The sequence below is a fragment of the Zootoca vivipara genome, chromosome 6 (genome assembly GCF_963506605.1).
Source record: "Zootoca vivipara chromosome 6, rZooViv1.1, whole genome shotgun sequence".
In the NCBI taxonomy this organism is placed as follows: Eukaryota; Metazoa; Chordata; class Lepidosauria; order Squamata; family Lacertidae; genus Zootoca; species Zootoca vivipara.
The window spans coordinates 59,916,224-59,931,335 of NC_083281.1; the positions used below are offsets into that span (position 1 = coordinate 59,916,224).

Here is a 15,112-nt window from a genome sequence, read left to right on the forward strand (position 1 = left end):
AAAAAACACCTGTGCTTCAAGGCAGGCACTTCTTGATTTACCCACATTTTCAATTACCAGCTTGACTTTTGTGTGCCCAAACCCTATAGCGCAGGGAGCTTGCCAGGCAGGCTCCTCAACAGCACTATTAGGCGTTAGTAGCCAAATGGAGATGTAGGAGTGAGTGGCTTGGCATTCGTCAATGGAAGGCTACCTTTGCCGAGGCTCCTGCCTCCTAGGTACCTGAAGCAAGTGTGTGAGAGAGAGCACCTCTGCAGCCTCTCCCAGAACTGTTGGCTTGTCTCCACCCTGCCTCTTGTTGAGGAAGAGCTTATTAGCAGAGTTCTCTGCAAAAAAGAAAAAAAAGCCCTTGAGTGGGTTTCCTTTTCTGTCTTTCTGTTGTTCTTTTTTAAAGGTGTAAATGCCAGGGGAGGCTCTACCAGTGCCTCGCATTCTTTCATCTCGGCAGGGCTTTGCCCTTTCTCGCAGCATGACTCCGACAGCAGGCTCTGTGCTGCTGTGCGCAGAATACAAACAAACTCATGGAGTTCGGAGCATGACAAGAATTCCATTGCAGGCAGGCAGGATGCTGCGTGCTCCAGGGCCCTCCATGGCGAGAGCTTCTGAGATCTGCTTCCCTGGTTAACTCCTTCTCTCCTGACCACAGAGTGCCAAAATCCAGGAAGGGCAGCAGAGCACAGCTTCTCCTCATGGAGAGTGTGAGAAATGGAAGGAAAAACAGGGCACTCATAAATAAATATATGCGGTTGGCATAGAAGAGGTGGACACCAGCTTTTGGGTTTAAAATACAGTCGCAGCTTTATTGACTAGATAGAGTTCATAAATGAGAAACTGTGACCAGGACATTTGTCAGAGGTGTCTCTTTTTTCTGTCCAAAAACATCTGAAAGGCTGCAGGTTCCCCATCTTTGGCCTCAAGATTTTTATTATGTTAAGCAGTATAAACTTTTTTAAAATAAATGCATAATACAGTCATACCTCGATACGAATGCTGCGGGTTGTGTACAACACGGGTTACGAACGCGCCGAACCCGGAAGTAACGGAACAGGTTACTTCCGGGTTCAGCGGTTCGCGCATGTGCAGAAGCGCCGAATCGCAACCTATGCATGCGCAGAAGCGCTGACGCGGGTTGCGAACAGATCCTGTTCACAACCAGAGGTACCACTGTAAACCTACAGGCCTTATTGTCCCACCTGCCAATTGTGATTGGTATTCAGTATCTCATAACCTCTAGAATGGTGACATGCACTCCCCACACCCACACCGCAAGGAAAGGAAAGGAAAAAAATATGCCCACTCCTAGCTGATAATCCTACCTGGTTCCTCTAGCCTAAAACCTGGGGGAACCTGTTGTTGCTGTGATGGGGCTGTGTCTTCTGTGCAGCCTGCTGGCCACAAATGAGTCTCAGCAGGGTGAAACCTAGATACTAGGAGAGGGTGGATGACTACAATGGAGAATCAAGTTCTTTATAAGTATTGATAGATAATAAGCAGATGGCAAGGTTTTGAGGAAGGTTTGGACTGTCCTTTTGTGCCGTCTCCTTTCCCCACAGAAGCCTTTGATGCTTTATTAATCGTTGCAGCAGTAGGAATCCAGAAGACACCAGGAGTCTATAGGAAGAGATGCAGAGGGAATCTCTAGCAGCCACCTCAAGCCAAACTTTCCTTACAGTGTGTTTTGTTTCAGGCAGCAGTGCCTGCTGCTCAGGTGAGATGCAGCTGGGAGACAAATCCACCCACAGTCTGGTGATCAGAATCTGGTCAGGCCAGGGTCAAAGTCCAGCAAGGCTGATTAGCAGAAAGGAGTCAGATTCTGACATATGTGTTCAGACAAACTGGAAAGTCAGGTTTAAGACAGGGTTTAAGACAGGGATGTGGGTGGCGCTGTGGGTTAAACCACAGAGCCTAGGGCTTGCTGATCATAAGGTTGGCGGTTCGAATCCCTGCGACGGAGTGAGCTCCCATTGTTTGGCCCCTGCTCCTGCCAACCCAGCAGTTCGAAAGCACGTCAAAGTGCAAGTAGATAAATAGGTACCGCTCCGGTGGGAAGGTAAACGCCGTTTCCGTGCGCTGCTCTGGTTCGCCAGAAGCGGTTTAGTCATGCTGGCCACATGACCTGGAAGTTGTATGCCGGCTCCCTCGGCCAGTAAAGCGAGATGAGCGCTGCAACCCCAGAGTCGTCCACGACTGGACCTAATTGTCAGTGGTCCCTTTACCTTTACCTTCCCACCACACTCCCCAACAATGGACCACTTGAAAATTGCTGAGGATCTGTGTGGATTCTCATGCCTGTTGTAGTCATTGTATTGCATGGTGCTGGATGCTGGGTGGTTTTTATTTTTGTGTATACAGACTACCCTCACAGACACCTCGGCAGACCACAGCTGGGAACCCCTTGTCTAAGATATGCAGAGCAGGGAGACGGTCAGCACCATGGAGAGTTCCAAGTGGAGTTTGGCCTAGATTAGAAGCTAGTCAAGCTATATTTGAATGTTGCTCCAACAACTAGTCTCCTCTGACTGAGCCTTGAGTAGGGTTTTGGCTTCTTTCAGGGTGTTGGCTCTAATGAATGAGGCTTTCACCTTTAAAGGGACTTTGTTTACTCTGGGAGTCTTTGACTGTGGCATGGTGGTGAATTTGGAACAGGAATCTGAGGACAGTAATGCAGGCCAAAATGGGACTGGCCTCATGTTCCTTCCTGGCGACGAGAGTTCAGAGGAGAATAGGGGTATCAGGAATTATTTGGAAAGTTGAATCCTCTTCTGAGAGATTTTCTTTTTCTCCTCAAGGAGGAAGGAATCAGAGCCCCACTTGGTAACACTGGCTGTTTCCTCAGAGTGATGTTCCTGAAAAAGAGCTGCATTCCTTGGGGCATGTAGGAATCTTTCTGCCTCCATACAGTAATCTCAGAGTTAATTTTATTGAAGAAGAAGAAGAAGAAGAAGAAGAAGAAGAAGAAGAAGAAGAAGAAGAAGAAGAAGAAGAAGAAGAAGAAGAAGAAGAAGAAGAAGTTCAAATTCTTAAACTGAATTCTGCATCTCTCGTTTTTCCTGCACTCCCAATTCAGTTACATCCCTCTCCCTGAAGACTTGCTTGCCTAGCTAAGCCTTTCCTGAATGTTTTGGAGTTTTTTTATCTCCTTCTCTTCCAACTCACTTCTCTCTTCCCTGCTATGTCCAGCAATATAAGTTGCAAGCCCTCCAAGCAGATACCATACTGGTTCTTTGTCTTCTACAGCAAACATTTGGCCCTGCATAAATGAAATATAAACTGTGTCATCCACCAAGAGACAGGAATTATGATGGGGATCCATAGTTAGACTTATTAGGGGTAGAGGTGAACTGTGAACAGGAGTGGGAGTAAGTTATTTAATCTTAAAGGAAATGTACATTAAGCAATTAGAAGGAAGATTTGAACCACCAGGGGAGTGAAAATCTGCCCCAGAGATAGTCAGGGGACAGCAAAGAAGTCTGATTAGTATTAAAATGGATCTTGGTGAATTTATGAGTGGTGTATAATTTCTTCGTCTGAGGCATTGTGTCACCTGCAGAGGTATGGAGCTTTGCAAATTGATGAGTGATATAATTTCTTATTCTGAGGCATAGTCGTCACCTGCAGAGATCTGTCAGTTTTTCTCTTCCCTCTTCCTCTTCACTTATTTTGGGTTTACTGGAGTTGGCTCAGCTTGTTTTAACTCAGGACTTGGATGCACACGAACAGGAGATGCAACATCACATGGTCCCCTGCTTTTGACACAGTGAACATTGGTTTCATTTTTGGCTTGCTGGGTTTTATTTCGAGTTATAGTTCAACTGGGGTACTGAAGGAGGGCATAGACAAAAACTTCTCATGGATACTCAGAGGGTTGTGGATCAGAAGCAGCTGGTGGAAGACTTATTCACAAAGCACATAATAAATTTATGGAACACGCTCCCATGAGATATAATGTTGCATCTCACATCCTGCTTGCAGGCTTCTCGTGGGCATCGTGGTGGCCACTTGGAGAACAGAGTAATGGAGTCTTTGGCTGACCCAGCAGGGCCCTACATATTTACTTATGGCTGTTCACATTGTCCACCGATAAATAAGATGTTGCTTTCTGAACCCTAAGGAGATTAAATGCAAGGAAGAACCTCCCTGCTATAGGAACAATTTCATTTCAAATTATTGTGACAGAATCTGCCAGGCTTTTATTTGATGGAAAAGTTGACCAGACATCTGTTAGATTGGGAGAGGGAAAGTCCACTGGATTCTCCCTCCCTCCCCAATTCTTTTCCATATTCTCTCTTAGCAGGAGGCGACAGCCTCTTGACAGGTCAGGGGGATGTCCGGTGTGCCCCACAATTTAATTTACACGGCACTAGAGAAAACCAGGCTGATGCAATCATTCACGAGTGCCTGGGAGACTCGGCCCCTGATGGATGCTGCACTTTCTCCTGCAGCTGTGTGGCCCACGTACCATTGAGGGGAGCTTCATCTTGTCCAGGCTGCTTGTGTGCTCTCAGTGCCCTCCCTTTCCCCCAGTGTGCTATAAATACATTCCCTCAGTCCATCCCAGCACACTGTATCAATCTTGTTTAATAGACTGGAAAGCTTAATGCGCGGTGGCGGGTCGCGGGGAGCATCGGGGTGATGGATTGTGCCTTCCCGGAGTCGAGCACCGTTGATGTATAATGAAATATTTATGATTTATTCCGGCTAATAAACTGGAATGAAGTGTGTGATATATGTGAGCAGATGGGGAACTATTGATGCAGCTTTCATTTGGGGAGTGTGGGGAGGTTTATGTCCGTAACACACACGTACACACATCACAGACCCTTGCATGCCATAAACTCTGCACCTCGCATGGCTGTTGTGGGGACAACCGATTCCCATCCCATCATTAATCTCTTACTCCTTCCCTCTAATTGTTTGTCATTCTGCATCCCCTCCCGCACCTGTTCTCCACAAGCCTCCTTTTGTATAGAATGCCTTTTATCCAAGGGCTTTACTGCTCTCTCTGTGTTATATGTGAGCCCCGAGACTCTGCCCCTGCACTGGAATTTTCAGAGTGTGGCACTAACAGCCATGGCTGTTGTCAAGTCCAGCAGGAGGCTGGCATAACCCCTGGCGAAGGATCCCTTTTGGAGCACTGTCCTGCTGTCCATGCTTTGCTCTTCACTGGAGGCTGATCCATTTGGGTGAATGGTCACTTCCCCTTTGACCTCAACCTGCCCTGCCTGCCTTCTTTCTTCCAACCAGTCCAGGGGATGGCAGTGCCCATCAACTTCCTCCTCCTCAGTCTCAGTATTGCCCTTTTTAGAATACCACAGGGAAGAGGAGGAGGAGGAGGAGAAAACTAGAATTAATTGTTGCAGCCTCTTTGGCTCCTCTGACTGTTGGTTTCCTTGCCTTCTGCCCTACCAGTCCCAGTGGGCACTAGCCACCATTGTCCCCAGACAGTTAGGTGCTTGGGGTGGCAAGGACGAAAGGAGCCACCCTTGCTCCTCCCCCACCTCCACCCACTAACAGAACCAGAACGTTTCTCCAGTTCAAAGCATCTTGCACACCGCTGGATGCCCTTCACTTGGTGCCATGAAAGACTTGTCTGTTCTCCACCCATCACATCCTCCATGAGCTGCCCCTCCAGCTATTCCCCTCTCAGCCTAATCAGTTGCATTTGTGGGATAATTTCAATATCTCTGATGAAAGCCACCAAAGGAGCACAGAGATCTGCTTCTGCTTCTGCCTGCTTCAGAGGAGACCTTCCCCGAAGGGGGTGGGGGTGGGAAGGGAGCTGTCTCTGCTGAAATGCCCAGCCTTATCCTGTCAACATGCTAGTTCAGAGAGCAAGGGAACTCTCCAAGTAGCAGGCCTCTGCAAAGGAATCCAGCAGGGAAGATGCCTCATTCTGTCTGTACCTGCTCAAAGTGAATGATCTCTGTGCTACTGAAAGAGTCTGGCAGCTGGGAATTCCCTGGGAGAGTCTGTCAAGCAAAGGAAGACATTCTCGTAAGTCGAAGAGGGACCTGGAATTCTCGCTTCCAGGGAGGCTCCCACCGCCCAACACTTTGGAGCCTAGAGTGGAAGGTGCAAAGAAGCAGAGAGGGGAGCCCTTTTCAAAGCAGTCACTGTTTCTAAAGGAAGGAAGTTGCAACAGCAGATCACATCTGCTTTCAATGATATTCACAGGCCTGCACTGGAATCTTTGTGACGTCTCCTGTTGCACAGCTTGTTGGAGCTTGGTACATCTAGGAATATTTTTGACAGAATATAGCAGGTGTGTGTGGATTGCACCTAGTCAAGGAACTAGGTAAAAAAAGAGGGGATTCATTAGGCACTATTGAGCCTTTTACTATGATCATGTACAAGCCATCAGCCGTTTCCCTCTCCTGTTTTGATTTTAAAAAAATAACCCACAAATTTTCAGGTGTAAAAAGTTCAAAGAGGCATGTCACCAGTGTAATGACAAGAGGTCTGTAAAATATAGCAGCGCTGGAGGAGAATGAAGAGGTGCAGGGTTGCATCTGCACAGCTATGCTCTGTCCAGTAACAGGGTCAAAGCAATTAACTGAACACTGCAGTTCAATTGAACTAAATATCCCCCAGTACCTTCACTACACAACCTCGCTGTTGAAGCTTCTGTTCTGGGAGGCCTTCATAAAAATAGAGATCGCTTCATAAAAATAGAGATTGCTTAGATGTTATTTCTGTTGTAATTGTCTAAGGCCTTGCATAGAAAGATGTTGGAAAGTACTCTAGCCCACCTCCCCATCCCTTCCTTGTAAGAAGATTTCGCTTGCTATCTCTACACCTCTCCCTCACAAAGCTACACTACTTGACACCTCTGCATCTTCATATGCAAATTCCACCACAGGCACTCTTAATAAAACCTGCAAGAATTTTAAAACAGCCACTCTGGAAGCGCTGCTGCATCTGCAGCTTCCTTCCCTTTAAGATAATGAGGGGGAGAGGAGCACAATCCTACCCCCTTTTTGTCCTGCACATCAATTACATGGCAGGTCCTTCCCCCACCCAGGGGAAAGGAGGCCAGCAGTGAGTGCTCTGAGTGAGCGGCCACAGGAGCACCAGCATGGAGAAATGCAACTATGTGCTTTGGGATCTGGGAGCTTTTCCGGATAGCCGGTTTAGTTCCAGAGGATGCAATGGAAGACAGGAAAGGAGTTCTGCCTGAGACTCTGGAATGCCCCTGCCAGTCAAATAATACTGAATGAAATGAACCAGTGATGCAACTCAGTATAAGGCAATTTAGACCACATCCACACCATACATTTGAAGCATTATGATACTACCTTAAACAGCTATGGCTTCCCCCAAATAATTCTGGGAGCTGTGGTTTGTTGAGGGTGCAGAGAATTGTAAGGAGACCCCTGTTCCCCTCCAAGAGCTACAGTTCCCAGAGTTCCCTATGAAGAGAGATTGAGTGTTAAACCACTCTGGGAATTGTAGCCGGGGAAGGGGTGGCAGGGACCCCCTAACAGCACCCGTAACAAAGTACACCTCCTGGAATTCTTTGGGGGATGCCATGATTGTTTGAAGTGGTGACATGATGCTTGAAATGTACTGTGCAGATTTGGCCCTCGTGAGTTCATCCCATTTCTCTCTGCTACCTCGTACCTCCAATGCTAACCAGCTGTAGCCAGTTGTGGGCTGAGGCAAGAGGACCATTACGACCAGTCCACAGAGAGCAGACCCTCCGTATCTATGTTGGGCTGATGTTTCAGAGAATAGCCTTGGATTCAGCCTGGCAGCGGATGGCACAGGCAAGAGAGGAGGAGGGCTTATGCTTCTCTTGCCTAGGAGGCTGCAGATTCCCAGAGTGCTGGAGGATGTGAGGGAGGCTAAGTGAAAGAGAGGGCAGAAGGATCTGGGAGACAAGCCACAAAAGGAAACCCAGTCAGGGCCAGAGTGGACTCCCTCGTGGTGGAAAGGACAATGGTAAGCCTTTGGTCAGGCTCATCTAATCTAACCAAATCAATCCCCCCTAAGATCCATCTAGTCCAGCATCCTGTTTGCCACAGCAGCCAACCAGATTCTTCCAGGAAGCCCAACAGGCAAGCCATGAATGTGCTCAGTGGCATATTGGCTGTGAACTGGTCCTGAAGCTGCTGCACTGGCTGCTATTGAGCTACCAACCCCAATTTCAAGGTGCTAGTTCTAGTATGTAAAGTCCTGTGGCTTGGGACCCAAGTACCTAAAGAGCACATTTCCCCAATGCGACCATCTCAGGCCCTAGAATTGGCAGGTGATGTCTTCCTTTGTGATGGTGCTGCCTCCAGCTGCTGCCCAGTTGGCATGGATCAGCAGCTGCTATAATGTAAAAAAAAAAAAAAGTTTCCAAATTTGAACAGCCAGGTGTCCACAAACTGCTAGGTATGGCTCATAATCTGTCATAAAATAAAAGAATGAAAACAAACTGAACCAATAAGTTAGCAACGTTTACCATAGCCAAATATGTTTCACTCGAGAGCTGCCTCATTGGCCAGAACAAATAACTAGTACAGCAAATAATAAGTCAAATATTGTATGTGCATTGTCATAGGCATTCATTGTTTTTAATTGGTATTAAAATGCTTTTCGTATATGATAGGCACAACATCCATTTGTTCATATTTTTGTCCCTCCTTTTTTCATCCTATTAGCTGCCCTCACTAGCCATTTCCTCTGGTCTTTACCTTCTCTGCCAACGCTGTCACACTTTTTCCTCTTTCATTATTAGTGGCTACCAGGTGTCGATCTCCACCCTGCAGTTCCCCCCCTAGAAATGTTGCCTACCTCATAGTCCAGACTTACCAGCTCCTTTCTTTTTCCAGGTGACACCGCTGTGTATAAGGAGGGCACCTACTGGATCCGAGGACGGACCTCAGTTGACATCATCAAAAGCGGCGGCTACAAAATCAGTGCCCTGGAAGTCGAGCGCCACTTGCTGGCCCACCCCAGCATTGCTGGTAAAGCCTAGCCCCGCCCTGCAGCTATTTATTGATTCACTAATATACCTGTAGTTCATGTACTTAGTGCTTTACAAAGAGCAGCAAGGTCTGACAGGTCCCCCAATGGCATTCCACAGTCCAGGTACCACCCCTGGGAAACCCACCCACCCCCGTTTACTTGCTCTCTCGCTCTCTCCCACCATCTCAAACGAAACTGCCCTGTATACTGAGGCAGACAGTTTGGATTGTATTGTCAACAGTATCTGGCAGTGGCTCTCTGAGGTTTTAGGTGGTCCTACCTGAAATCATCAGGACCTGAACCTGGGACATATTCTCCCATAAATGGCACTCGGGGCAGCTAACGAGCTGTAGTTAAGGCAAAATTTAAAACAATCATAGAGCGTGTAAAGAAAGAGAAAAAAATAGTACAGCTATTGCAAATGAGGTAATTTTAATATGTTTTAAAGCAGGATTGTAAATCTTTCTTGATTTTTTTAAAATGAAGTGGTGTATAAAGTTTATGAAATAAATAATAGCATAATGAATAAATTAAATAAGTCACCTCAAGTTGAAACAGTTCTAGCAGGCTGTCCACCAAACTGAAACAGGCACCAAGTTTAACACGGAGACCAAATAATTAAACTTGGACAAAGTAAAGGCAGAGCCAGGTGAATTTCTTGTAGGAGGGAGTTCCTCCCACCTCCACAGTGTGACTCTTTCACACTTTTTCCCTCTCCAGATGTGGCTGTGATTGGTGCCCCGGACATGACGTGGGGTCAGAAGATCAGCGCTGTGGTCAGGCTGCATGAGGGCCAGGCACTGTCTCTCACGGACCTGAAGGAATGGGCAAGGTAACATGGCAGCACCCACTGGGTATGGGGTGTCACGAGAAGTTATAGGGCAGGCCATTGTCTATTCCAGTTGGATACTTATTGGGAGAAAGGTGGGATATAAATATATTAAGTAAAATGAATAAATGCAGGATGAACAGTAGCCAAACCAATGGTACAAGCTAAGGTTATTTACAAGCTGGTTTCCAACTTCCCAACATTTTAATATATTTTTCCTACGATAAGAATGAAAATATATTCAGCAGGTAAATGAAAAAGTAAATATACCAGTAGAATGCCATTCATTTCTCTACTTTACTCCAATGTGAATTTCCTACTTCAGCCTTCTCCAACCTGGTGACAGCTGGATATCTTGTACTATAATTCCCATCAGCTCCAGCCAGCATGACCATGACTCTGCTGGCTGAGGCTAATGGGAGTTGTAGTCCAAAACATCAGACTAGCATCTGGTTGTAGAAGTCTGTGTTTCGATTATCTAGCCAAGAGGGGACAGTTGTCCTCTGTTGCAGTTTAATGCAACCACTGACCAGAGGGTGGTATCAGTGTTTAGTAGAGGGGTCAGGTGACACCAGGAGCCAATAGGGGTCCACTTGCTTCTATAAAGCTGCTGGTTGCATCCTAGCTATTTAGTCTGTATATGTTATTCAAGTATAGGCTGGGCTACTGTTGGGCTATCTATTGCCACTTCCCTCTAGGCCAATGGGTCTGGATCAACACAGTTAAATTCTTCTGACTCATGAGGCTACAAACATGGCTCTAGATTTTTTGTGTGCAATGGTATTCCTATGCACTTTCTTGCCCTCCCCTGCTACCAAACTGGCCCTAAATTAGAGAGCTAGTCTCCAAGGTGTGATAGAATGATAGAAGCAGAATACACACACACACACATCATTTTTCATCAGTTCAACTAATACAAACTGAATAAGGGTTCCCTTGTCCCAGGTGGCTGCTCCACCCCCCACTCCAAAAAACATATTGGATGCTTTTTTAGAGGGTAAGTGAAACTGGTGCTGTTCACAAACCACAGGCATTCTTGTTTCATCCAGGGCTGCACAGCTGCCCAATTAAACAGTCCCCAGGATTTGCAAAAATCACAGTGGGAGGTTTGCAATTTAGCAAATGTGAGGAATACTCTTGCTAGCCTCTGTTGCTCTGAATAAACAGCAAAGAAAACTCACAAAGAAATCCAGGGGTGTGGAGGCCTTGAGCCCTGGCCTCTCGCTCCCCTGCCTGCATGCCAGCTTCCTTGCTTAACACTTGAGAGGCTGGATGTGCACTTGCACAGCACCCATACATTTTTTTTTACATAACAAAATAGAAAGACCTCTAAAGGGTCATACCAAAAGCCCATCTAGTTTAGCCTTCTGCTTCCCTAGGGAAGGACCATAGCTCAGTGGCAGAGCATGTGCTTTGTATGCAGAAGGACCTCTCCTCTGAAATGCTAGAGACCCACTCACAGTCAGCATAGACAGTGCTGAGCCAGACGGACAGTGAAAATCAGGTTCCTACATTCCCATAGTTCCGCTGCAACCAACCTGGGATGCTCACTACACCATGCCCACATTAGCGTTCTCCTAGGAATTGGTATATGTGGCATCTGAAAGTGTGGCCCTGGAAACTTGTTGAGCGGAATATGAGCTCAGCAGTGTTGGTTATCGGTCATTTCCTGCTTCTTGTGCTATGGAGGTGGGTTCCCCATCACCACCAAACATGTGTGCTCACGTACAGCCCCACTTCCTCCTCCCAGATTATCCGTGTATAAAGGCCCAGCTCCTCAATAGAAAGAACAGCCCAGTGATGGCCAGAAGAGGGAATGGTATACAGTACCAGTGTTACAAAAGCTTCTTCGGCAGGCTGCGCAGGGAGAATAAAGGCTGTAAGAGGGCACAAAAGCCGAATACCAGCCACGTGAAGCACAGAGGGCCCAGCATAGCTGTTATCAAGCCTTTAACTTCCTTCACTTCCATCACTTCTCGAGTCAGAGCTGTTAGGGTGGTGGCAGGAGGGGAACAAGTGCTATCCCCTTGCACATCTCCCCTCTTTGCCCTTGTGCCTCAGTTTCCTGCCTGTCTCCTCACTCACAGCCAAGATTGCAGGGCAGTCTGCGAGAGGCAAAATCCAGCCTGAATGTGATGTGTCTCTCCAGAGCAGCAGCATTTGAGCACCTCGGGAAGGGTCCTTGGTCCGCTCTCGCTTTCTCTGCATGCTGCCTCCCGGGTCTCACACCCCTGCCGGCTTCTTTCACTGCCGCTCCTCCTGTCTCTCCTCTTTATCTTCCACGTCACTTGCCTTCCTTCATCTCCACCCCACCCCCCGCCACATTCTCTGGCAGGAGACACATGTCCCTCTTCAGAGTGATTCATTTCGTGGCTTTTGCCTCCAATCTCCTCCCGGTGACAAGTGGGTCCTGAGTTTGAGGCCTCCTCCACATGGCAGAATGGCATCGATAGTTTGAAAGCAGCGGAGGCACTGAGGGAGGAGAAGAGCCCTGACATGCTGGGCGGGTTTGGCATGTCACTTCAGACTCTGTGCCCACGAGGTATCCGTCAGAGCAGGGCATGCCCACATGCACATGATCACGCACACTTTGCAGTGGGCAAGGTGACTTTCTTTCGGGCTCAGGCAGTCCCCTGGTGGGGCTTTATAAGAAGCTGAACTTGTTCTGCATCCTCCCCATCGTGCAAGAGGAATAGGGGGGGAGGGGGTTTGCACATGGGAGGAGGGCTTGTGTGGAGGGCCGGGAGTTTGCAAGGCTCCTTAGCGCTTATGTTGACAATTTGTCATTTGCTCTTCCTGCCATATCTAATTGCAAGGATTGATGAGAACCCATTAAAAGTGATCCATTCTGCTTCTTGGAGGTGCTTTGTCTGGGCACTTTCTTTCTTTCTTTCTTTCTTTCTTTCTTTCTTTCTTTCTTTCTTTCTTTCTTTCTTTCTTTCTTTCTTTCTCCAGCCTTAAGCATCCACGTGCATGCGTGGGTTTCCCAGAGCAAGATGTGGGTACAGAACGCCCTCCAAGCAGCTGCTCCTCCTGTGCCACCCCTGATCTAAACCCCCCACGATTGCATAGGAGCCTAAAATGGGCTGTGCTGGATTAGGCCAAATCGCCTTCTAGTCCAGCATTCTGCTTCCTACAGTGGTCAGCTAGATGTCCTCCCCTGGAAGCTCACAAGCATGAGAGAAACAGCAGCACTTGATCTCCCACACCGGTGGTACGCTGCCTCTGAACATGGGAATTGTTATTTGCCATGATGGCTGACAGCTGCTGAAAGACTTCCTCCTTCTCCTTGACCTTCTCTAATCCCTTTTTAAAGCTATAAAAGGTCTTGCAGCACCTTGAAGGCTCACACATTTATTATAGGCGACTCCTTGCTTTGACCATCTATGCCAGTGGCCATTAGGACAGAAGTGGATTTTGCACTGTGCAAAGAAGTGCATTCTTTTCATCTGCCCCACTTCTTGTTTTGATTCCAGATTGAACACTTCTGTCCTTGCTTGTTCTGGTCAGGGGGCCATAGGCCTTATGACACAGTGAACTGTATGCTAGTAGGGAGGAAAGGTAGAAACATGAGCACTTCACCTGGCCCAAGTTGAACAGGGCAATGTCTCACTGCTCTAATGACCGGGAGCCTTCACTGGATTATTTCCAGGCTCAAATGTTTGCACAGTTTATATCTGTTGACTCTTATACCGAGGGGTGCACAGTCCTTTCCTTGAGAATATCTTGGAGAAGGGAAATAATAATAATAATAATAATAATAATAATAATAATAATAATAATAATTTATTTATACCCCGCCCATCTGGCCGGATTCCCCCAGCCACTCTGGGCGGCTTCCAACAAAATATTGAAATACAGAAATCAAACATTAAAAGCTTCCCTAAACAGGGCTGCCTTGAGATGCCTTCTAAAGGTCTGATAACAGGGTGGGTGCCACTACCGAGAAGGCCCTCTGCCTGGTTCCCTGTAACTTGGCTTCTCGTAGCAAGGGAAGCACCAGAAGGCCCTCGGCGCTGGACCTCAGTGTCCAGGCAGAACGATGGGGGAGGAGACGTTCTTTCAGGTATACTGGACCGAGGCCATTTAGGGCTTTAAAGGTCAGCACCAACACTTTGAATTGTGCTCGGAAACGTACTGGGAGCTCAGTGGGAAAGGTACTGCTTTGCAAGCAGGAGGTCCCATGCTCAATCCTCAGCATCTCCAGGTAGCACTGGGAAAGACTCACCACTGAAACACTGTGTAACCTTTGCCAGTCAGAGTAAATAACACTGAGCTAGATTGGATCAAGGGTCTGATTGTTATTAGGCAGCTTCCAGTGTCCCTGTCCAGCTCTGTATCACAAGGGAAGCCATGTTTCAGCACTTGGGCAAGGGTAGAGAGGAGATGGACATTTGCAGAAGCAGAAGCAGTCTCTTAACCAGAACATGTGCTTGTGTGTCCCAGAGAGTTCATGGCACCTTACACCATCCCCTCTGAACTGCTAGTGGTGAATGAGATCCCGCGAAACCAAATGGGCAAAGTGGACAAGAAGCAGCTTCTCAAGCATTTCTACTCCGCCTAGCGATGGGCGTCTGGCAGGAGTCATGCAGAACGGCGAGGCTTCGTGACAACACCCTTGCATGGAAATGTGGGGCAGCGTGGTGAGGCTTTTCCAAAAGCGTGACTGAGTGCTCTGTTTTCCAGCTCCCCGGTGGCACCCTTGCGTGTTGACAAGTCCTTATCTCATGATGAGTAAGGTTGGACAGGATCTGCGATTTATTTTCTTAACTTGTGAATCACTGTCTCATAAAATCTGGCTTTCTTCTTGCTCAGTCTGTTTTTTGTTTTTGGTTGGCAATATGTTCTTCCTGAAGCGAGTTCAGGGTTTGGCAGTGGTGTAATTTTTGAGCTCTGTGTCAATCAGGGTTGCTGGTTTTACCTTCCAGGGTCTGTGGGAACTCAAGGCATTTTGAACAGAAGCTCTGGGCCCCACACAAGAGCACACACCCCTACCCACTGAAGGCTCCTCGTTTCATCAATTGAACAACTCATGTACAAGCAAACTGATGTCTGTTCTGCAAACATGGACTTGCTTGGACTCTAAAAAACAAACCAGTGGCTCCTGTCTTAATCCACCCCCATCTTTAGGTGTTCTTTGTATACTTTTGGGTTCCTAAGGAGGGAATGACAATGAAAATTGTTGTTATCCTCTCCTCCCTCCCTCCTACATGTGCGCACACACACATCCTGAAGTCCAGAAGATGGTATATTCCATCAACCCCTTCCCTCCTTCTCAGCAGTCACACCTGTGGGGCTGAGCAGCATCCACCCAAGCCCCCAATGCATATT

The 15,112-nt window shown here is 47.5% G+C and overlaps 1 protein-coding gene across 8 annotated transcripts in view; it reads left to right on the forward strand.

Moving 5' to 3' along the window:
* ACSF3 (acyl-CoA synthetase family member 3) overlaps positions 1-14,590 on the forward strand; it is a 68,477-nt gene extending 53,887 nt beyond the window's left edge. For 7 of the 8 annotated variants that reach the window (XM_035118956.2, XM_035118958.2, XM_035118954.2 and 4 more), the window contains 3 exons: positions 8,817-8,951; positions 9,673-9,784; positions 14,228-14,590. In XM_035118956.2, coding sequence (XP_034974847.2) covers positions 8,817-8,951; positions 9,673-9,784; positions 14,228-14,345 — 365 coding nt within the window. In that variant the 3' untranslated portion in view covers positions 14,346-14,590. The remainder of the gene's footprint in view (positions 1-8,816; positions 8,952-9,672; positions 9,785-14,227) is intronic. The other variant, XR_009557791.1, reaches the window with a different exon arrangement.
* Positions 14,591-15,112: the final 522 nt, after the last annotated feature.